This window comes from Ascaphus truei, chromosome 2, assembly GCF_040206685.1.
Source record: "Ascaphus truei isolate aAscTru1 chromosome 2, aAscTru1.hap1, whole genome shotgun sequence".
NCBI classification, from domain to species: domain Eukaryota; kingdom Metazoa; phylum Chordata; class Amphibia; order Anura; family Ascaphidae; genus Ascaphus; species Ascaphus truei.
This window is the reverse complement of record NC_134484.1, coordinates 15,843,137-15,868,664: the sequence shown is the minus strand read 5'-3', so window position 1 is coordinate 15,868,664 and position 25,528 is coordinate 15,843,137. Positions and strand designations below refer to the sequence as shown.

The 25,528-nt window shown below is 40.3% G+C and overlaps 1 protein-coding gene across 8 annotated transcripts in view; it reads left to right on the top strand.

Annotated features, from left to right (window-relative positions):
- The window catches only part of ADGRB1 (adhesion G protein-coupled receptor B1), a 553,612-nt gene that overhangs the window by 230,356 nt on the left and 297,728 nt on the right, over positions 1–25,528 (top strand). For 7 of the 8 annotated variants that reach the window (XM_075581569.1, XM_075581558.1, XM_075581572.1 and 4 more), the window contains exon 3: positions 16,105–16,263. The exons of the other annotated variant lie outside the window; for it this stretch is intronic. In XM_075581569.1, the coding sequence (XP_075437684.1) occupies positions 16,105–16,263 (159 nt within the window). The remainder of the gene's footprint in view (positions 1–16,104; positions 16,264–25,528) is intronic. 8 annotated transcript variants of the gene reach the window in all.

Here is a 25,528-nt window from a genome sequence, read left to right as displayed (position 1 = left end):
TTGTGTGCCTTGCCCTTAGAAGTGAAACAGAGCTTAATAGGTTGATGTTCTAATAGCAGTATACAGATGTAGTCAGTTTTATTGCACCCGTTATCTTGCGTCAAGGCACTAAAGCGCCATATCACGCAATTTTCCACTTGTGCCTCCATTATATTGAATTCTAAATTGCACGAATTAAAGCTTTGGCTAGCAGAAAAGCGTTAATGTGCGATAACGTTTGCAACACGTTGGCTACATCTGTAACTTTTAATCTCATTAGGGGCTCATTCTCTAGGTGCTGAAGAGGCCGGTCCAGACATTTTCGGATGAGATTTCCCTTTGAGTTCAATGGAAAATTTCAATCAAAAATATTTCGATTGGCCTTTTCGGAAAATATAGAATCAGCTCAGTAATGTATAATAAGTAGGAGGATTTCACCACTCCAGCTTCTGCAGATGAAAATAGATCTGAAAATAAATACAGATTTCTTATATATTTCATAGACTTTCTGGAGTAACTGCTGTCTGATCAGATATCCAGCAATCTCCAGCTAATGTGGTCTCTAGGATATTATATACTCTTGGATGTAGTGTAATATACTCATTATATCAGGTGGCATTTACTAGGGAACACATATTCTGTTATTATGGAAGGTCTTACTGTTCAAAGCGATGAAAAGATGTGCTGGGATTACCTTTCCAGCACATCAGCCCTTTGCTAACGGTCCCCATGAAAATGTTTCACAAGATCCCGAAGATTAGCATTTAGAATGTTGTTCAAATTGATTTCAAGATCAAACATCCCATTAAATCTCTTTCTTTTTTTTGGCATTTTCCGGCATAAATATTATAATCTGAATTTTAAATGTCTTTTGCTAAAACTTCATTAAGAACAAGATGGAGCATACTTTACTGGTATTTATTTAAGACTTAGGCAATGTAGGTTAAGCATGTCATAATCAGTGTGTTAAAAAGTGTACGGTCATTAAGAGATTGCGTAACAAAGTAAAAGTAACCCCCGTTAGGGCTGTTCTATAGAGTGTGCGGCCGTGCACACGCGTGTGCCTGTGCGCATGCGCGTGCACGTGCCGCACACTTTTTGTGTCTATAATGTGAGCGACAGGCAAGTGGTCTTTGTGTTTGTGTGTGTATATGTCTGTATATGTGTGTATATGTGTATGTGTGTATGTATGTGTGTGTGTATATGAGTTAATAATGTGTGACATAATAATTTTCAAATTAAAAAAAAACATGGCATAATAAAAATAATTTTTATTTATTCAACTCGACACATACACATACACACATACATATATATATACATACACACACACACACACACACACACACACACACACACACACATACACACACACACACACATATACATACGTTTCAGTGGAGGTAGCGGCGCAAATTCTTTATTTTCTCCATCTTCCCCCCTGTCAGCCAGTTCCACGCTCCCTGTCGTGCGCGCGCCCTGCACCATTATAGAATGGCTGACTACCTCAGCCTACTAAAACTGCCGCGCACGGCGTAGTGTGCGCACGCAGTATAGAACAACCTTTTCCCGGTTCCAAAGGAGTTTCCATTGAATTGACTATCTGCATGGCAGTGCTCAGTCTCATACCTGTTCAGGGTACTGGGTAAGTGCTGGTGGGCGGGAGTACTTGAATATAACAAGGATGGGCGTCCGGAACTTTTATAAAAATATAGTGCTTTGTTGGGCATTTGTTAATAATGCTTCACAGGCACTGGCATACTTCACATTTAACCGATAACTCGTGGCAAATAATAATATGCCAGACTTCCTCCCCTTTGTAGCTGTCCCTCCTACGTTAGGGAGGTACAAGTACTGGACTTATCTGGGCTTCATCCCCCTTGTAGTTCTCACTCTAAGGGCTGTTCTATAGTGCGCACGCGCGGCACGATGGATGAGGTTAGTCAGCCTTTCTATAATAGGGCCACGCGCGCACGGCAGTGAGCGTGGAACCGGCCGACAGGGGGGAAGAGTAGGAAAATAAAGATTTCGTGCCGCTACCGCCGCTGAAATGTATGTATATGTGTGTGTGGATGTATGCATGTGTATGTGTGTGTGCATGTATGTGTGTGTCTGCACGTGTCTGCACAGTGTTAATGAATATTTTATTCTTGCAAATGTTTTTTTAATAATAAATATTAAATTACACATACATACATACTCACACATACACACACACACACACACACACACCATTATATATATATACACATATACACACACAGTCCCTTCCCTGCTTGTCAGTCCCGGCAGCACGGACTGTATACCCACAAAAAGCGTGCGGCACGTTCACACGCGTTCACACAGGCACGCACGCGCGCACGCCCGCACACAGTATAGGACGGCCCTTACGCTGGGGAAGTGCTTGGCTTGTTACCCAGTCCGGGCTAAATGTCATTGTTTTGCGAGAGTCACAAGTCACAAGGAACTAAAGTGACTTGAATAAGCGTGGTGTTTTTGCTACTGCCGCCTTTTCTCCGAGCTGTTAATATTTGATACAGTTACATTTTGGTTTCTTTGAGGGAAAAAGAACAAGATGTTCCACCGATGTCCAAAACTGTCTGTGAACACGCGCCGGTGTTTTTTTTTTTTTGCCCCTGTTTTAATCTCATTTTCTTAACACGCCACAATAAAATGCTATTGCCCCCTCTCTCGTTCCTTTTTCATTACGTTCTGCGTTTTGTGTTTAAAGGCATTGAGAGCCAAGGTCACAAACATTAATAAAGTAAATCCACATACCTCCTCGGGTGTTATTTCATATGAGCCAGTCTTCCTGTCACTTCATTATTTGAGCTTAAAGCTCATACCTAATAAAAGGAGTCACTCATCTGAAAACAGCAGCAAAGCAACAGGAACATAGTGAAGGGGGTGAGCCTTTATAATTGATTCAAACAGGCCTGATTAACATGAATGGGAGCACAGTGCCCTGATACATTTTAAACGCTTCCAGAACACAATAGCTTTCAGGATGAGGTGGTAATAAGGCTAATTAGGGGAAGGTGCTTGGCGGAAATGATAGTGAGGAAGTCTGTGTATACCATTGCCAAGGGAAAAAGAGATAAGAGAAAACAGGATGGAAACTGTGGAGCGTTACTAACAGAAAACTGTGTTTTGCATCGTGGCACAGTACATGTGTAGGGAGTTCCTGCTCTGACGAGTTTACGGTTCATTTGTGGCAAAAGTATCTGTCGTCTAAATGTAGCATAGGTTAAACTTGATGGTCACGTGTCTTTTTTCAACCTCATCTACTATGTAACTATGTAACTATGATATCAATGAACTCGCTCTGGGTTATTGGGTTGGCACTTGTGCCTTCTTCCACATCAGGGTCAAGTGCGTTATCGGGAAGCTGCTCCTCCTCACGGTCATTTTAGAGGTGTTTATTGTACGGGGCCAGGTATTAACATTTCCTCATTGAACGTCCGGTGCAATCCTGGAGAATAAATATTACCAGATCACAAGTACGGCGGTACGTCTGCAGCTCTTGCGGCCCCGAGGACCGTAAGAGACTCGAGAATTAACTCTGCGGGGTTCCGTGCTTCTGAATAGGACCTGCAGCGTTGATCCTAATCAGCTGGGAGAGAATACCAATACATTCCTTTGCTCTTCCTTGAGAAAGTTTCCCTTAATCATTGAACAGTTTATACAGACACTCCTGATTAAAAAGGCAATCAAACCCACACTTGAAAAAAAAATGTATACCGTATATATATATATATATATATATATATATATATATATATATATTGAAAAAAATATACACTTGAAAAAAATATATATACAGTGTGTGTATATATATATATATATATATATATATATATATTTTTTTTTTTCAATTGTATATTGTTCATATATATTGCTTTAATATATGCAGCCTTTATTGACAACTAATTACCTAAACTGCTGATCAATTCATTCTTCCGTGATCGATCAGCAAAATCCTGCTCCGCAGAGTTCACTAAATGGTTGACTTTCAGTGTCAATCAATTTTTCAGTCAGTGTAACTAAACAGCTACAATGTATTCTTATATTACTAAGCTAACATTATCTATTGTTACAGTTTGCAGCTCAAACACCTAGGAATATTGGCAACAACTTATCACAAACAGGAAAGTGTTGCAAATACCTTGCACTGCTGGGCAAGTATGCTAAAACCTGCTATAAAAATCAAAGGATGCTCAGTAAATTAAACCTCTTTAAAATGGCATTAAGAGTTGCATTTTAAAAAAAATGTATTAAGTGTTATCTAATTCTACAGAGCTGATTTATTAAAAAAAGGATAAAAAAGACATGTAGGATATTGCATGGATTGCCCCTTTAAAGGGCATATGGAGTCAGCAGCCCAGGGATGCTAGACTAAACCTGGCCTTAGTTGTGGGCTCGGCATTGTGAAGCAGTTTATTCTGATAGAAAGGAAGCTAAAAGTCAGACTCTCAGATTTGCTTATTTACATTTCCACTCCCAGAATCTGCTTCTCTAAAAAAAATAATAGATTTGTGTTTGTCTCTTCGCTTTTATATGTTTTGTACATTGACTTTTGTGTTTGTCAATGTTTTATAACTGGGCACTTCTGTAACCCCGGCTGTGCTGGAAAGCTGAGTAATGCGGCAGGCATAAGCGTACAGGGGTCCATGTTAGAAAGGACATTAAGTAAAAGGTGACATGGTGGGCTCATGTGGAGGTAATTTCCCAGAATCCCTTGCTGCAGTGGAAACAATGTATGCTAAGCGATAATGGGCAAAAGCAGTTTTGCAGACCTGTGTGAGGAGTGTGAATGTGCTCACATGTGGTACCTTATTCCATGTTTGATGTAGCACTCAACACTCCAACTGCTTGCAGTTTTCAAATTCCTATTTAGGAAATGATAACATGTCGCTTGCCTAATGATTTCATGCTTTCAAAGAAGAGATGAAAAATAAATACATGGTGATGTGCAAAATGTTTAACAAAGTTTATAACCCAGGCAAAATGTTCCTATTCCTTTTTATTAAACCAAGCAAAATTTGCTGGGCATTAAAAGTCAGTGTGCTACGTCAAACATGCAACAGTCATACCATTACTCAAAAACAGCAAGCTTGACCCTACCTGTCTTTCTAACTATCGACCTGTCTCCCTCCTGCCTTTTGCCTCCAAACTCCTTGAACGTCTTGTATTCTCTCGCTTGCTCCATTTTCTCAACACCTATTCTCTCCTAGACCCTCTACAATCTGGCTTTCGCACTGCTCACTCCACGGTAACAGCCCTCACTAAAAGTTTCTGAATGTCTCTCTGCTATATCATCCTGGATGTCCCTCCGCCGCCTTAAATTCAACATGGCTAAAACAGAGCTCCTCATACTTCCTCCCAAACCTGGCCCTACTACCTCCTTCCACATTACTGTTGGAACTACGATCATTCACCCAGTAGCCCAAGCACGCTGCCTAGGGGTCACACTCGACTCCTCTCTCACATTCACCCCTCACATTCAAAACATTTCTAAAACCTGTCGCTTTTTCCTCCGCAATATAACAAAGATACGCCCTTTCCTCCGTTGCTCGACTACTAAAACTCTGACTCAGGCCCTCATTCTCCCCTGTCTTAATTACTGTAACTTCCTGCTGTCCGGCCTTCCTGCCTCTCACCTGTCTCCCCTACAATCTATTCTAAATGCTGCTGCCAGAATCACTCAACTCTTTCCTAGATCTGTCTCAGCATCTCCCCTCATGAAATCCCTCTCCTGGCTTCCGATCAAATCCCGCATCTCACACTCCATTCTTCTCCTCACTTTTAAAGCTTTACACTCTTCTGCCCCTCCTTACATCTCAGCCCTAATTTCTCGCTATGCACCATCCCGACTCTTGCGTTCTTCTCAAGGATGTCTTCTTTCTACCCCCTTTGTATCTAAAGCCCTCTCCCGCCTTAAACCTTTTTCACTGACTGCCCCGCACCTCTGGAATGCCCTTCCCCTCAGTACCCGACTAGCATCCTCTCTATCCACGTTTAAGACCCAACTTAAGACACACTTGCTTAAAGAAGCATATGAATAGCACTGTGGATATTCTGAACACATGATACATAAAGCTTGGCCCCCTGCAGACGCACTTACCAGAACTCCCTCCTACTGTCTCTGTACGTTCTCCCTACCTACCAATTAGACTGTAAGCTCCTCGGGGCAGGGACTCCTCTTCCTTAATGTTACTTTTATGTCTAAAGCACTTATTCCCATGATCTGTTATTTATATTATCTGTTATTTATTTGATTACCACATGTACACTGGCGACACACTTTATTCGAGCTTGGCTAGTCCCACGAATTCGGGTATACCCGGGTGTATTGAGGTTTGTGACTGTTTTCTGCCCGAGTGCATTGAGGTATTTTCCAAGCAGGGATTGAAGCATTTTATTCCCGCTGGCTGCAATAATGCACAGTATATATATATATACTGCATTACAATTCATGAATTTATGCCATCTGGTAGACACGCGAAGCATTGCAGCCTATTAAATCCTAATCATTATCATTTAACAGATCAGCCGCCCATCAGCCAGGCATGAACCCAGGCTGGGAAGGCAAACACAACGGGGCTTGTCAGAGGTGAGGAGCGGCGCATTCCAGGTATCTGCCAGGTACATACCGGGTATTTGCTCGAATAAAGTGTGTCGGTGCAGTATTACTACTGTGAAGCGCTATCTACATTAATGGCGCTATATAAATAAATACATACAATACAATACAATACTTAGCTTCTATATACTGCCATTTTTACCACCCCGGATAAAAGGGCATTTTTTCGAAATTCTGGCGAAATTGGCGGAGCTGTTGAAAGTCCGAGCAATTCCAAATTTAGCAAAATTAATGAAAAACAGGGAAACGGTTGTAAATTTGAAGACACACCTCTGTGATGGTGATGGATGCCCTAATAGTCCTTTACTTTCCTGTGTCTCTCCAAAACTTTTTTTTTGCAGGTTGTACTTTTACTACAAGGGTGGTAGGTAATTCAATATACTACAAAAGCCCCATTCATGTCAACGCGCTTTTTGGCTGATGGCGGTGCGATTGTTCATTTTGAAGTATCATGTGTTGCCCCGTAAGTCACAGATTCACTAAATGGTGCTAAATTTTAGCATGCCTTTATTCCCATTGAAGTGAACGGGAGTTAATGTGTGCTATAGCTTTGCACCATTTAGATCATGTGGGCCCAAGTGTTTTGTGGGTTTTTTTCTTTCCAAGCTCTATAATTTTAGTCCTTAAAAGACAGCTTATTCAGCAGAAACCCTAGTACAATTACTATATTGTGAGGTCGTTTTTAATTAGAAGCACATTACAACAGGGGTGCGCAAACTGGGGGGGAGGGGCAAGATTTTCCAGGGAGTGCGTAGCGGTGAGAGAGGTCCCAAAGGCATTTAAATTAAATGTCTGGGGAGCGCGTGAGGCCTCTGTATCTTCCCTTACGTTGGCTTCCAGCGACACATCGTCATGGCAACGCAGCGTCAAATGACCCCCTGGCGTCATTTGTCACTGAAGCCAAGGTAAGGGGGGTGAGCAAGGGGGGGGGGGAGGGGCAGCATGCAGTGGGGCAAGTTTGCGCACCCCTGCATTACAACCAAATAATAAAACACAATATACATGTCTCATTTTTTCCCCTTAAATTCTTCTTAGAAATCAGGCAATATGCACTTAAAGAACAGGTCACAGGAACCAAATCATATGTAATAACAAAACATCAGAAGCCCATTTCTACTCGCTATACAAGTAACATATACAAGATACCTGCAGTGGTGCTGCATACAAATGACAGAATCCCTGCAGAGCGCGGACAGGGCGGTTTAATAATGCATCATAGATTGTACTCAGTGTATGCAATTTCCCTGAATATTGAACATTTTGGGCAACTCCAATTTATACTGATAAGAAAACTCTAGTTGACAGCACAGTAACGCAGCACTTTGTTAGAAGTAGCCTTTTAATTGGCAGTCAGATTAGGGACATGTAGTTTGCACAATTTAAAAAAAAAATTACCATTTTCTGCCATAGCCAACATTATTACGAAAGAATTAAAAGCTGTGTGGGCAGCTTAATTGATGGGGTTATGAAAATGGTGAAGGTATCATTATACTGTGTTCATTTAACCAATTTACTGCCTACAAATCTGCTATGACTGGGTTAACCCTTACAATTCCAGTGGGATTGCAATGCACGTCTGTCGAATGGGTTAATGTCCCCCGTATCATAACTGTAGATTTTATCCGGATCAAAACCCATTTGGCACTTTGCAAAGAGAGCTTGGTTGGTTAAGCTCTTGGCTGGTTATGCCTGTCTTGTTATGGATATAATATTGATTGTGTTAAGTAGACTCCAGGGTTCCTGAAAATATGTCGATAACCTTTGATCCATTTGAAAGCTAATACAGATCATTGCAGCAAATGAGATTGAGAGTCACCAGCTAAACCAGCGAGCCTCCATGCGATGCAGATCACAGTGTCCTAGAAAACATGCTCAAGGTCAGCCTGGGGGTCACTTAGTTCACATGTGGATGCCAATTATAGTTCTGTTTTATTAAAAAAGAATAAGACTAAAAGTTAAAGCAACACTACTAGCTAAATATAATACATATAGCTCTGTTAAGATGGAGGAGACCTTTGACATTCTATTCAGGTTCAGTTATGGTTCCTATTTGCTATATTTTCTATTTATTTATTTTCATCTAAATATATGTTTGATGCATGTAAAATGTAATTTACTTACAATTTCCAAAAAGGCTAGTTATGTACTGTGCAGTCATTTACAGTATATGAATTACTATGAGGGCTACCTTTGTGGGGTGACTCAGGGGAAATTAATAACTGACACCCTTCTTGTCATTAGGGATTGCTAAGAAACTCTGTGTAGTTATTATGAAGTGATTAGGAATGGGTCTTGAATACCAACTAGAAGTGGATAATTCTGTATCTATCACGTCTTTAATTACAGCTGTATTATTTATTGTTTTTTCTCAATAATCGTCATGTACTTTTTCATATCAACATCCATCTATAAAATATAATATCCATATCAGTTTTAGGGGGACATTCTTTAGTGTCCATAGGGACCATTTGGGCCGTTCTCAACCAAAAAAATTCCAATTAACTTTAATGGCCTGGATGGCCGCTTCAGACGATCTAGAAAAATGTACCTAACCTTTTAAAGCCACAGTTTAAGCTGCCATTTTAATTTTTTTCCCCATTCAATATGTGCATCAATACAAATTACACACTGACAAGTGATTAGCTAAGTTGCCGATCGATCTGTTCTCCTGTGATTGATCGGCGAAGATTTGGCTCGGGGGTTCTTTAATCACTGTTAGTGCTGCAGAAGAGTACCCAAGATGCAAAGTTCTGTGTGGAAGATCGTGTGACCAGGCAGGCACTAGATAGAATTGGTGCACTGCTAGAGAGAGGAAAAGGGGGTGTAAATTGTTGCTATAGAAACAAAAATTCTTGAACTGCAGCTTTAAGTGCCCTTATCACATACCATATACATCATGGGCAATGTGAATATGCCTTGTGGCATACAAAAGACAAAAATGCCCAAAGCTACATCCAATGTGACAAAGTACACACTGCAATACTTCAGTGCTGATATTCTCATAAGTAAGGGTCATTTAGTTAATCCCTTGGCCAAAGCGTTATAAACCTGCAGCCACGTCAAGGCATGACCCAATTACAGGTTCTAACACTACCTGATAAAATCCTCATGTACCTCCCGGGAGGGAGAATAACCACATCGGGTCTTTCATAACAGGAAAATGAAAAAAAAAACTGCAACTTGGAAAGTGGGGCGGGGCGAGCTTAAACCCTGGTGGGGGAGGGGCCACTAACCTCCAGGCAACTGTTGCCAGTGGCACATCAATATCAATGAACACACAATATCCCAGCAAGCTCAAGAACCCCAAAACCTTGTGGGATATTCATTTGAATCGGCTGTATGGTGTTTTCCAGTTTCATAGGTTGTGTTATGGAATAACACTAGAGATGTGCAACATGCCCCATGCTTTTGTGCAAACAATTTCACAAGCATTTGCATTATTTGTATTACATATTTAAATGTACGTATTTGCTTTTGTAAATTGGCCAATTTCCCAGGTATTTCAGGCATGTTCACAGGTATCTCCCCTCGCACTGTATAGTGGAATGTTTTAAGAGTTATTTATGTCAACGGGTACTTCAATCACTAAATATTTAGCCCACACTGTTGGACCAGTTTGTCAGATCGCTAAATAACACTGCTTAGTAAATGTCAGTCTTTTTCTCCCTATGCCTCCGGTATCAAAACATAGATTGCCGATCCATGAACCAGGTAATTGAGCCTGCATTTTCTGCACAGATTCAGAACCAATTACTATGCTGGTTTTTTTTTTTTGTTGTGTATAACTAGCCATTTCAGGAAATAAAGACCATTCAAAAACGCATCTGTCTGTTTATGAGCCAGTACAATAAATTACCTCTATTTTCTCGTTTCAAAGCAAAGCGCAGATAAAATACGGGAAATTGTGGCATTTTGATACAGCAACTAAGATCGATGAGCAATTGTGAAATCTCTTTTCTTTCCCTTCAAAAGGGACATAATAGAAACAGACTGTTTTATAACTTGAAATTGTGGGGAAAGGTTGATTCCAGGATCAATACAAGCTGTATGTTATTGTAGTGTATTTTTGACACTGGCTAAAAGGTCACACGTAGTCCCAAAGATCACAAAAGACATTAAGTTGCAGTCTTTTTTTTTGTTGTTGCCTGGGGAAGGGCTGCACAATGCAGCAGTTACCACTGTATTTATTTATTGTTTTACAGTGTTCCTGAAAAATGAGGGCCCCTTTAGTCTCTCATCATATCTTATATATTTCTCGCTCAATCCCCTTGAAAATCTGCACAATTGGAGGTCTATTACTGTATGTAGATTAACACTATATAAGAAGCACAATGTAGACAATCAACGGAAGTTAGCTAAATTGATGTCACTGTACTATGTCAAAAAGTACCAGATCCACTGTGGGAGGTTCATGTTCATTGAGAGAAATAGGAGTTTTTCCTTCGTAGCTCGTAAATGTGTTAAACTGTTGTAATCTAATCTGTGGAAGTCAGGATATATATTACTGCGCTCCTCCATGTAGGTGTTTGCTGCTGGTAAAAGGATTGGCCTTACATACATGTATATGGAAAACAAAGGACAGTTCCTGAGCTCCTACCAAATTGGGCTAAAATATACTAGGGACATGTTCACATTTAGAACCTAAGTCTGTGTGACAAAGGAGACATTTGGTTGCATCTTTTGATTAAATATGAGTCATGCCTAATGTAGACTCTGTTTAGCAGGTACTGTATCTACACTGAATATGTAATGTCTTATTGTCCTATGGACTAAACTTTGTGAAATATGTGAAAAGGCCCTGAAGGGGTTAAATAAATGAAGCCTATCCTTTGTGATTTAGTCCAATTAGATGCTGGCCAAAGCCAGTATCAGAGATCCCTTATTTTAAAGGCGAACTGTGGGTGCACACATTCCCTAGTGTGAAATATTAATACTTACACATATTTCTTTGTGTCAGCCTTAGATACTAACTCGCTCTTCAGTGGAGGGTGATGTGTGGACTGACAAGCTGTAGAGGGTGAATGCGTGCCGGGTGGGGGGGGGGGGGGGGAGGGCACATATTCCCATGCGGGCAGCCGGCGGTCTCGGTCTCTCTCTCTGTCTCTCTCTCGGTCTCTCTCTCGGTCTCGGTCTCTCTCTCTCTCTCTCTCATCCAATGCCATGCTTAAAAGCTGTGTTAACAGCAAGTATTATCTTATAAGGGTCCCATGTAAAAACAGATTCCAGGCAAAAGGTGACATGGTGTGCTCATTTGCTTGTCATTTCACAGAATCTCTTGCTGCAGTGGGAGCACTGTATGCTGGGTGATAATGGTAAAAGGCAGGGTTGCAGACCTGTCTAAGACATGTGAATGTGCTCACAAGTGACACACACGTAGTTAAAGAGGGAATATCTTCCATCCTTATTCAGTATGCTGTGAATGTTTTCTACTTGCTGGAGAAGATTTTAGTCCCATTAATTTCAGTGAAGCTGAACTCCTCTCCAGCACAGGGAAGCAGCTCTGCAATATATTAAAGCTGCAGACAAAGCAATATCCTACGTGGTTTTTTTTAAATACTAAATTAGTCCTGTTCTATGAGAAAATACAAAAACAACAACTCTGAAATCACATTTTGTATGCATTATAATGTAACAAGCATATGTTGTTTCTATAGCAACCATTTATAAAGTCACATCTCTTTCCTCTTCTGAAACAGGCTTTGGCACACCCCTTTTTGAGCCCTGCCCTCTCTCTAGCAGTGCACTAATTGTATCTATTGACTGCCTGGTCACATGATCTTCCCTACAGAACTTTGCATCTTTGGTCCTCTTCTGCTGCACTGACAGCCATTTAGTGAAACCCCCAAGCCAAATCTTCGCCGATAGAACACAGGAGAACGGATCGATCGGCAACTTAGCTAATTACTTATTGTGTGGATTGTATTGATGCACATACAGTATTAAAGGGGAAAAAAATTATAAACATTTTTTTTTTTAAAACGCAGCTTGGACTGCTGCTTTAACATTTCCTTTAATGGATCTCAATGTGTTAGCTATGCTTCTCACCATATTAAATTAGGGGCTACAGAAAAATCACACAACAACCCTGATCCTAATATTCAGAGAGTAGATAAAAAAGGATTTTGCAGTATTGTTCCCTAATTAACATGAATAGAGGATAAGGAACAAATAGGTAGAGATGTAACAAGACGTACTGTTTGAGTTGCCGCGGCTGCTCGCAGTCCCACAACGTTCATGGCCCGGATGGATTCACGCGCCGGGCGTCCGATCCGAAAGCATGGACCCCCCCTGCAGCACGATCGCAACAGACACTGCCCCCCAGCGCCGCTGCCATTTGCGCTGGGGGGGGGGGGGCAGTACAGGTAAGTCTCCCTACATCTGTAGTATAATACCTTTTACTGGACCAACAAACCATGTATAAACTTTCTACGCCTGAAGAAGAACCCTCCGATGTCAGTGAGCTTCTACACTGGAAACTTTAGTTGGTCCAGTAAAAGGTTATCCATTTTTTCTAGAGCAAAGCGCTTACTAAATAAAGTTACATTTTTTTTTTATGTTTGCTTATAAAATCCCAGCTGTTCCATTAAAGGGACTAGGCCCAATGACTTCAAACTGTAAGCGAGTTAGGCAGAAGAAGTGACCCAGTGTTAAAGTCACTGAAACCCTGTTTCAATGGAATCTACTTATTTTATCTACCTAAGCCTGGGGCACCAGAAATGTAATTGCAAGCTTCTCAGGTTTGTAGATTTATTATGCCTGTAACTACTTTATTATTGGTATATGAGAGCAAATTATTACAATAACAGAGTGTAAGTTGTCAGGTCATAGATTTATTACGCTGGTCAATTCTAGAGTGGTATATAATAGTAAATGATTAATATGGTTATAGACTGGAGGCACTGGAAGAAACATCCTGGAGTCATTGCTACTTCTGTTAGAATGTTCTTATCATTATACTGTACTTTAGCATCAATTATAAGTATTCTCAGTATAGTGTAAGAGTTATAGGGGTTACTGTATATATCAAGAGTTTGCAATTGGAGCAAATTTGTATCATTCCTCTAAAAATGAAGCACATGACACCATTTTGACTTTGTGTAACTCTTGAACCAATGTATAGAGATGCTTCAGTTTTACTCTACACACAGGGTAGTTTGGGGGTGGTTGGGGAAGGATCTGCTAGGAGACATATTAGAATGAGATCTACCAAAGGTTGCATCATTATAGTGATGCATAGTTGCGTCAATGCAATCTGCCTGTTCTTAGGTGACATTAAACTCTTTTTGCTCCGTGCCGGATGTACCGGTCTCCAATAGCGAGCTTCACACATATGGAACAGGAGAACATTGACACAGATTAAAACTATTGCTTCATCAAGATGCTCTTTCTTGATACACAATGTACTGCACATATCTCCAAAGGGCTTTGGTGCTTCAAGTGCGGTGTTACTTGGAAGTAACAAGTACCACTACCTTTTATATTTCAAACCCAGAGTACAACTCATTTTTATTTAACAAAACCATAGTACCATCACTTTATTCTTTATAAACTTCAAGTTTACCTTCATCTTTCTAAGAAAATATAGATTACATTTTTTAAGACTCGTCTTTATATATGTTTGGGCTTAAAAGCCCGCTAAAATAAGGTTCAAATGTCTTTACCCCCTATTTTCTTGGAATCAGGACACTACTTGGCCTTTACTGTACAGTACCTCTCATGTGATAACAAAAATGCTTCCTGCTCAACATCCATTAAAACTAAAACAACTCAGCCTCTGGGAATCCAGCTCAAGTTCCCTGTTTTTGAAACTCTTACTGTAGGTGGAAAACACAGAGGTACCAAAGCATTATCAGAGCACGAGATCCAGACATGAGAGCAGGAATATATCTTGATGTAAGCAACAATACAAAGTGCACTGATCTGTGGTCAGGGACACACTCACATATAAAACTCACCAACAAACATACAATAACAAACAAATAACATAAATGGGAAACAAAAACAGAAAAAAATAAGAAAAAAAAACAATAGTGTAATTTAAAAAAAAAAAAAATCCAATGATTTTAATTAGCAGCAGATATAAAAGTGCACTCACAGACTAGGTATATTCACATATGTATGTATGTCTTTATTTATATAGCGCCATTAATGTACACACTGTAGCGCTTCACATTAGTAATACACCTGACAATCATATAAATAACAAATAATACAAATAACAGATCATGGGAATAAGCGCTTCAGACATAAAAATTAACATTTAGGAATATACTGAGCCTTGTCGGGAGGAGCAGTGATCTGCTGGCTTGGGTTTAAACAGTAGGTCTGTGTATAATTATTTAATAGAATAGAGTGTAAGAGTGTCATGTTTTCCTACAGTATATACAGTAGTTGAGTCTGAATATACTGTATATTGTGACATTTTATACAATACTTCAAATAATATTTGTTCTGTATGCCCTTGAGATCTGCTGTGTATCCATTTGTGTGACATATTAGCGGTATAATAGTATTTTAGCACTTATTCGCATTATTCTATAGAGTAGCACTATGAAAGTAGTTCACCCCCTTTTTTCTAGTTAACATCTTGCCCTTAAATTCTTATACCCCTGTTTTATGAACAGCGATGGTGCCAATTTGGCACTACAACAGAAAAAGGCCCATTGAAGTAAGTCGTGCGCAATTGCACAGAAAGACTTTTGGTCATAACGTGTTTGTTTATGAAAAATCACAAACAATATAATATGTGATACTGGTGACTAGCATCTTTTATGTCCTGTATAAATACTCTAGTTTAAATAGACGGAGCTCCGTTAATTCTAGGTAACTACGTGACGCCGCCTGAAATTAGTTTCCCTGAGTTTAACCGGTATCCACATAGCTAAACATATGCAAAACCAATGGCCTTTAGTGCCTCCATTTCCATATGGATAACACCACGTGAAGGTAGCACTGCCTTGCATTAGCTTCAGACAACATGGAGTTCTACCACGTGGCGTTACTTTTATGCTGATCCTGAATAGGTTTTTAATTACAGTAAGAAAAGAGAAGACAGGAGAGGGGAAACCCCCATTAAATAACAATATGATAGGTATGATTTAACTAACTGTGGTCTTACACGTATCCCGACCCTGTAATAGACCTATTTCAGGATCTGGATGTGAGTAACGCCATCTTTAGGGTGACCTCACTAACGCACCATTAAATCCCTGCAGTAACTGTGCCGGAGCCCTGGGGATCTGCGTTGTTAGAGGGAACACCTATTTTGCATACAGTATCATTAGCACTAACATCCGTTATAGTAACGCAAGGGCTCGTTATGGCTGAAAACAGCACTTAACGTATCGTTACTGAGCTTCGAAGATCTCAACGTTTCGTTAAATCATTAACAGGGGTCTGTGGATCTGCCCTTTAGTTTCATCTCTGTATTTACAACATAACTCTGAAGCTCATCAAATGTCCCTGATTTGTTTTCCTATAAGGTGGCTGGAACTCATGGACCCCTTGGGGAGATTGTAACAGGGACTGTGGGGGTGGACTGCAAACTCGAACAAGGACTTGTCAGCCTCAACCTGAGGAAGGCCATATCTGTGAAGGAGTTTTGGAAGAGGGACGGCTGTGCAATAGAAAGGCATGCAGTGGTAAGAATTTACATGGATTACATTATCTTTATTCATTTTGCCAATATACAGTATGTGTTTATCTAGAACAGGAGTGGCCAACTCCAGTCCTCAAGGGCCACCAAGAGGTCAGATTTTCAGGATATCCCTGACTGAGCCACTGATTGAGCCACCTGTGCTGAAGCAGGAATAACCTTACAACTTCACCTTGGTGGCTCTTGACAACTGGAGTTGGCCACTCCTGATGTAGAACAAATACATCCTAGATTCCCTAATGTCAGAATGTGAGATTTTCAGTGGACACATTTTGCAACGTAATTGTAAGGGTGTTGCCTTCTCAGTATTCTGTACATAATCTATTACAGACATCAACTGTCCTTGTTAATTATTTTAGTATACATTTAATGGAAAATAAACTATTTTAGAGCCTGTTATGTAGTCTTTCTTATATTGTTCCCTTTACATTTGTGTGTATTTGTGAGATGAACAATCAAGCAACATTTGTTTAAAAAGTGTCTTTAGCTTTGGTATTTTATAATTTTATATTTTATATATTTTATATTTTATAATTTCAGCTTTAGTTGTGTGACTTACATTACATTACATGACCTTTACATTATCCTAGGTAGTTTTTTTTAAATACGGATGCCAAAATCCAATAGGAAAATGTAATCCAGGCATTTCCTATATGTTATCATGACAAACATACATAGCATTTCTCGCCCCTCCAATTCTTTCTCCTCCCCCTTCATCCATCTCAACGCCCCCCTTTTGTCCTTCTAGCCCCCGTCCTCCTCCTCACAGCTCTCCTCCTCCTCCTACTCCGCACAGTCCTCCACCTCTCAGCCCCATGCCCTCCTCCTCACAGCTCCCCTTCCCCTCTCAGCCTACGGGATCCTCCTCACAGCTCCCCTTCACCACTCAGCCTCCGAGTTCCTCCTCACAACTCCCCTTCACTTCCCACCCCCCCTCATTGAAAGTGTGCTGTACAGCTCTTACCTGTAGAGTGCAGCCAGATGGGAGAAGGATGGCAGCCATGTAGAGGCAAAAGGCAGTTGCGGAGGAGAACCATGGCAGTGGCGGCAGCAGATGGCAGTGGTGAAGCCCACCCCCGAGGTATGACCTGGAAGACAATTACAACTTCCGGGTCCTACCACTGGGGTGGACTCCACCACTGTCCTCTGCCTCCGTCATCATGGTCCTCCTCCACATCCACCTTCTGCCACTACACTGAAGTCACCGGCGCCATCCTTCTCCTCCAGTCACTGCTGACCGGCCGGCCAACCTTTGTTGTCCCATTGCCCATGAAATACAGGACAATCATGTGTTCTGACAGAGCTCTCAGTGACAACGGGATAATTAATTGAAATAGGGGACAATCCCGTATATATGGGATGTCTGGCAACCCTACATTAACCCAAGTTTCTGTACAGCTTAAATACTGTTACATAAACCACTTGGTGATGAAATCCCGATTTTAAACAAGACAAATTTAGAGATATAAGATTGGCACAAGTGAACCAAGAAAAATAGCATTCTTATGTCTGATGATTAGCTAATAAGAATATTGTTATGACAATCTAATAAAGAATATTTTGAGCTTAAAAATGTTAATGATATGATTCTCTAATACCTTTAAAAGGAGATGTAATATACATAACAAGGTGGTTGGGTGGTATATGCAGTGTGCTATATACTTGAATATACATACATATACACTAAGAGGTCCCCTAAGAGTTATGACAACCTATAACTGATATACACAGTTCTCCAGGACCAACGAAGCTGCTCATACTTTGAACACTAAATAAAGATAGACAATTTGCATGAATGAGGTTCAATGCAAAAGTTGTGCAATTCTGGGGCAATAAAATCTGCATCGTATCAAAGAAAATGTTTCATTGAAAATAATAGGATTTTTTCCTGTGGTTCATGTTGCAGTTTATTTGCCCCAGAATTGCAGCAAAACCGGGACAAAACTCGTGACTGCATGAACGATGAGCGTTGACTGAACATGCACGATTGACACATTCCAATGAGTACTTGCCAGTTGCTTCTGCACATGCGTGACTGGCACTTGCCCACCGCTTTTGCGCATGCGCGATTAGGAGCGGTCGTGCATGTACATGCGCGGCTTGCATGTGCCGATCCCCAACGTGCGGCTGGCATGCGCCGATCCCGCATGCATACGAGCGTCCGGCGCCGATAGAAAACCGGGACAGCAGCCCAAAAAAAGAGACAGAGGCCTAAAAACCGGGACTGTACTGGCTAAACCGGGATGTCTGGTCACCCTATATCATAGACCCCCTGTGCGTTTTCAGCACCTGTTCAATAGGCTTTGAAGCTGCCTTACTTACAAAACATAACAGTATATCAGGAACTATCTCTCAGCTGGAGGAGGGGCGGTGGGCACTCTTGTGGCAAACATTGGTCCCACTCTCTTGGTTCTAATCTTGCTTTAGAATTTTGATAAATACCATAAATAAACTTGTGGAAGTAATATTTACAGTGTTTGAATATGTGAAGTTATGTAAGAAACCAAAGGATATAGTGATAGTATTTAAGGTTTCACAATAAAGAGGAAAATGGGCAGACAAGGTTGGCCAAACGGTTCCAAGTGGTTCTACTCTGCCGTCATTTTTTGTGTTTCTATCAATGTCAAAAATCATTTAAAGATCTGAATTTCTTCATGTACTTTATTTGTCTTGAGTTTTTTTTTACCGGAGTATATCCATTTAATTGTAACTTTCAGCAGTTCATATCTCTCCTCTGAACAGTATGTGACTGTAATAATGCTAAGAGAATTGCGGCTGGCGTTCAGTTCCAATGAGAAAAGAAAGAAGAAAAAAAACCATTGATAATTAAATCAAATTTCCTTAGGCAGATGTGGTCCCGACTCGCCTCATTTTTTAATTTAGAAGTGCTTTATATATTATGAAGGAAAACCATTTTAGCTAATGCAAGACTGGTTTTGATTATAATTATTCCCATTTTCTAAATTTACAGTGATATATTTTTGATTAGATTGTCAGATCGGCCCCGTGGTTTGAAAGCACAAGTCTAGAATGTGCAGAATATCTTGAGATGGATTAATGAACGACCAAAATTCAAAGCCAGGCATTCACGTGGAAATTGATTTGGGTGATATTGGATGAAATTACTTCATGCATTTTTTACCTCTTCCATCATTTGAAATTATTTTGTAATTAGCGTGCTACTTGTGGATGCCTTTAGACTCATTAGGTATAATGTACTGTAGCATAGGGGAAGCCATAAAAGTTATACCCCCATAAAACCATCTTAGAGAAGTAGATTTGTAGTGGTAACCTTGGAAAGAACTAATGGAAAGCTTGTTGGGCATTTACCTCTGACTCTTGTTGTTGACGCATGAAGTACAGCGAAAATTATAGGAGGGAGTGTATCAGCCCTTTTGCTGTTCATGATGCCTCTTTAATAGGCTAATGATCAGTAATGTGCAGGTACTTTAATGGCTGGAAATGTTGATCACACCTTTGTGAATACAGTAGAATTCTAGTATTCATTTATCACCACATTTGGAGCAGGCTACATAGACCAATATATATATATATATATATATATATATATATATATATATATATATACACATGAAGGTCAGTCAGCACACTGCAGTAGAAAAGGTTATAATAGCAGATGCACGGCCCTGAGGAAGGTCTCTTCCTCTCTGTGGGAAGGTCTCTCTGTGGGACCGAAACGTTGGCTTACGTGTATTTCATGTTGTGAATATAGATTTTTGGATTAACCCCGTGCGGTGTGCTGTCTCTTTACTGGTCTTTGGATTGGTTCGTATCATATATATATATATATATGATATATATATATATATATGATATATATATCAAATGCAGCAGGATTGATTTAGTCTAGGAGGGGGGCAACTCCATTCCCCAAGGGCAACAAACTGGTCGGATATTAGGGATATCTGTGCTTTAGCACAGGTGTCTCATTCTGACTGAGCCACTGATTGAGCCACCTGCGCTAAAGCAGGAATATCCACCTGTTGGTGTCCCTTGAGGACTAGAGTTGGCCACCCCTGAATTAGTCGATGTAAGAAATGTATTGTCAGGTCACCTAATCTCTTTCCGTATTAGACTCCTTTTATCTCTCACTGCATTTCTTTGCATCAGACTGTAAGCTCAATGGTGCAGGATAAACTTCTATGTACAGCACTGTGTACACCTCAGCTCATCACACATAATACATATATTCAGTTCTTTTGTGCCGATTTAAACATGTTGTTTTTGGTCCCGACCTCACCAATCTCTTCTCAATGCAAATGGGCACAGAAGAAGAAGAGAACAGCGAGGTCATGAACAAATCTCGTAAACTACACTAATGATCAGTATCAATCATAGTTACATAGTTACATAGTTACATAGTAGATGAGGTTGAAAAAAGACATAGATCCATCAAGTTCAACCTATGCTAAATTTAGACAACAGATACTTTATCCTATATCTATACTTATTATTGATCCAGAGGAAGGCAAACAAAAAACCCCATTAGGGGGAAAAATTAATTCCTTCCTGACTCCAAGAATTGGCAATTGGATTAATCCCTGGATCAACATCCTTCCCATGTATACTTATTTGGTATATCCCTGTATACCTTTCCCATCTAAAAAGATGCCCAACCTTTTTTTTAACAAATCTATTGTTAGATACTACATGCTACTGCATGACATTGGGCACTATTGCTAAGGGCCTCATGCAGAGAGCATCGTTATTTCAAAATTCGCCATTTTTTGTACAATTTCGCGCAGAAACCGGCATAAAATGGCGAGTTACGAAAAACGCGCCATTTTGTTTTTTTTATTGCTAAAACTCGCCTCGCGGCTGGTGAGAACCTCCATCTCGCCATTTTTAAAACTCTCCGAATGCAGAGAGGTACGAACGGCATGTAGCGGCTGTTCGCACCAGGGAAATGGCGCGATTTTCTCATTTTTGCCGCGCCAGGAAATATTGGCAATAAGATGGCGCTCGCCGTGTATAGCAAAGGGGAAAAAAAAGCCGCGATTTTTTTTTTACACATTTCTGAAGCGCGCATCTTTTCCATTCAAACTCGCCACACGCATCCATGTTAAACATAGCAGAATTCGCACTTTTCTGCATATGGAGAATAAAACTCTCCAAAAAAGCTACTTTTTATGAAATTCGACAATTTGAAAATTCTATGCTCTCTGCATGAGGCCCAAAGCCTGCAGTCTACAAGCACTCCTAAATCCTTCTCCATCAAGGATTCCCCCAATATATCTCCATTTAATTTGTAAGTCGCCTTTTTATTCTTGCATCCCAAATGCATAACCTTACATTTATCTGTATTAAACCTCATCTGCCATTTACCTGCCCACGTTTCCAGTCTCTCCAAGTCCTTCTGAAGAGAAATTACATCCTGCTCTGATTCTATTACCTTACACAATTTAGTACCATCAGCAAAGATGGAGACTTTGCTCTCGATCCCAACCTCAAGGTCATTAATAAACAAGTTAAAAAGCAGGGGTCCCAGTACCGATCCCTGAGGTACTCCACTCACGACTTTAGCCCAACCTGAAAAAGTTCCATTTATGACAACCCTCTGTTGTCTGTCCTTTAACCAGTTTTCAATCCAGGTGCATATATTATTGCTGAGTCTAATTTTCTTTATTTTGTACACCAACCTCTTGTGTGAAACCGTATCAAAAGCCTTTGCAAAATCTAAGTAGACCACATCAACTGCATTACCCTGGTCTAAATTCCTACTTACCTCCTCAAAGAAACAAATAAGGTTAGTTTGGCAAGATCTATCCTTCATAAATCCATGCTGACTATTACTAATAATTTTGTTTTCCATTACATTCTTGTGGTACTGAGCCTGTGGAAATGGAGTCCTTGAATATTAAATATAATGGTTTGGCTATTACTGAGCTTATCAATCAGTGAATCACTCACAGCATGCAACAAACAATTAATAAATCAGTAAATATTCCCAGGCCTTATCAAGCACTGTGGGATTGGCCTGTCTCAGACATCATGACTGATGAGATGGAGACACCTCTGCTTTTAATGTACATAACATAGAGGAAGGCATGTAGGCCCATTTGTACTAAGAAGAGCTATGCCACAAGGTACCTTACCGCCCATTGAAATGAATGGGCTTTAAAGTGTCTTACTTTGACAAATGATGAATTATATTATAACGCTGGTTAGAAAATACTGGCAACAAAGACCTACGCAATTTAATTTCTGTAGCATTTTAAGGTTCACATTAATTCTCGGTTTACCTGGCTGTAGAAAGTGTTTGTGACACAAAAGGGATCTGACCACAGACAGTATAAGTGCAAGAGCCTGGAAGAGCCCTGAATGAAGCTGTAGGCTTGGGATTTAGCCTGCCTTTTCCAACAGCAGCTGTAGACATTCAGCCCTAAATATATTTTAGATGACGTGCTCAGAGTTAACTGTAATTCTCTTTATTTCTTGCTCGAGGCAAGGAACTAAATGAGATCTTTCTTATAATAGAGTCAAGGAGATTTCTACCATCTGTTGGACTACGCTGCAGCTACCAGATGTAGCGCCTCAATAAAGATATTATAAATTATAGGACCAGTTGGAAACCACTTTATGTAAATACCATAGCAGGAGTAGTGGTTTCAACGATCATTATTGATAAATTGGCCTAACAAATAGGACTGGGTTAGCAGTCAGATATTGTCAACATTGATAGATATCAAGAGACTTTAATACTATAAATGCTGGAGGAGAATTCAAAGTAAGGCAGCTCCTTCAGCGCATAATATGTTAAATAAGCTCGATAAATCCAATGTGGACCTTTCAGCCACCAGACTTTTTCAGTACAATTCTTCTGGCTTAAATCGAAATGAGATTTGTTTGCACCTAGGTCCTATTGGGTAATCATTGGACAATTTTCCAAAAGCACAATGTTATTTTTTAAGGCAGCTGTGTATGTGGATAGTGCTACCAGATATGAAGCCTCGGGCGGCACTGGCCCTCTGGATTCTCTATATTCAGGGTGGCTTTAATTTTCTTATATACAGCTTTGGATTCATCTTGCTTTGTTAACCTCCAACACATCTACAGGGAGGTTGTTTCATGAACCTGCTGCTCATCAGTGAATCAGTACAGTGTTTCTTTGCATTTTCCCTTAGCCTACAAACCTTCAGCTTCAGAGCATGACCACTTGCATTCCCTCTATTACTTGGGTTACTTTTAATGTATTAAACAAATTATCTTAACCCTAACCCTTTTGGGGAGCCCATATTTATTTACTGGTGGTAATCCATACAGATGTGGGCAAAGCTGATTGTAAGCTTGGTGGTGCAGTTCTGGGCAATTGATTGTGTTTTCAATGCCTCCACTACAGTGCAGTACATGTTTCATATGTAATGACAGGAAGGTACAGCGCTTTAACTGTGAGTGCTGCCATCTATTCTGATCCCAAATCAGGGCCCTACTGTACTCATAAATTAAAAGGTTTTCTAAAGTTAGCACAGATTTCTGAATAAAGCCCATGCTTACTAAGCGGTGCTAAGTCATCAATAAAGTCATCAATAATATATGTAACCATGTATTATTTGTCTTAACTCTATGTCCAGGACATACTTGAAAACGAGAGGTAACTCTCAATGTGTTACTTGCTGGTAAAATATTTTATAAATAAATAAATAAGTACTTATTCACTTTAATGGGCCATAATTACACAAACTTATGGTAGTGTTCATTAGCAGCTTAGGTCAGTACTTCTATTACTAGTGCAAGTGCAGGAGAAGTGGAAGAAGTGGGTGACGGACGGTACTGAAGCTGCGAGAGGAATTTCATAAAATGGGGATTGGGGAGACACAGAGGAAAAGTGGTTTCTCAGTTTATTTTCTTTCTAGTCACGAAATACTGCTTTAAAAATGCGGTATTCAGAGACTGGTTGGGGCGTGTGGTATGGTGATTCTGCAGACTGTCACTCACAAACTCTTAAACGCAAAAGTAGTTGCGAGGAAAAAGCATTCTTTATACACTGAAAATCGAAGAGTTTTTGTTTTTGAAAAATGTCTGAATACCATTGATTTCCAGTGGGTACACTGTTACAATAATACAGCCACTTTAAAAGCATTTTATTTCACCTGATGCATGCAACCACGTGCATGAGGAAGGCAACATTTACTCATTGATTTTGTGTCACTGAAATTTCTAGAATGCTAAATACTGTACAAAGAAACACCTCAATTGTGTGCTACATACGGAAAAGACTCCACTACGCATGCCTGCGTCTTATATTTATCTTATTCTGGAACATAAACCAATTATCTGTGTTTGTTACAGCTGGTTTTAAGAGTGAATGGTGTGTTGTTGAAAATGATTGTGATGGAAGGGGGTAACCAGGCTCTTAAATAAAGGTCAAGCCTGTTTTGGTTACCCCTGATCCTTTTATAAGGGTCCCAGATAGTTATAATGTATGTAATAAACATATTTTTTGATTTTTTTCCCTTTCATGGGACGCCAGCAAGTAGGGATTGCTAGGGTATGAGTTTCAATGGGTTTTTTGCAGAGTAACCATTAACAGAATGTGCCTAGGTAGTTGGGTCTGGAGTTGTCGGTTCCCCTATAAATGTACCGGGGAATTATGCCTGATTTTCGGATACATGTAGACACATTGCCCTGGCAATATCTCTCCTTGAAAACGCAAGGACGACTCCCACTAGGGTACCCTGCTTCAGAACAGCACAGAAAGGAGAATGAGGCAGGCTTCCTACGCATTGATTGGCTGCAGAGTTTTGTGAATGAAACTCAGAATACTATAACTACTAGTCTCAGGTAGTAAGAGCGTGAGTGGGCTTTTCAAAGTTGCTTCTGTGCAAATAGCAGAGACCCGGGTTTGATTTCAAGCCTGAAAGCCTGCCTGCCAGAGTCTAAGTCCAGCTTTTTGGGGCCAAGTTCTCAGAAATGAACGTAGCGGACGCCGCTGGGATTTTATGCCAATTTGATTTCCAGGAGATTTGGACTAACTTGCGGTCAGGAGGGACCAAGTTCTCAAAAGAGAGCGTAGCGGTTGTGTATGGAATTTTATGACGATTTGGGTTCCAGGAGATTCCGGGCTAAGTCCCAGTCAGGGTAAAACTCTCTCATAGAGTTCCCTACACCTAGGAAAGTCTAGTTTTCGACCGCAGTCCCAAAGTAAGTGTGTATTTGTGTCTGTATTTTGTGTATCATTGTATGTAAGCGAATTTGTGTATCATGGTGTGTAAGTGAGTTTATGCCGAATA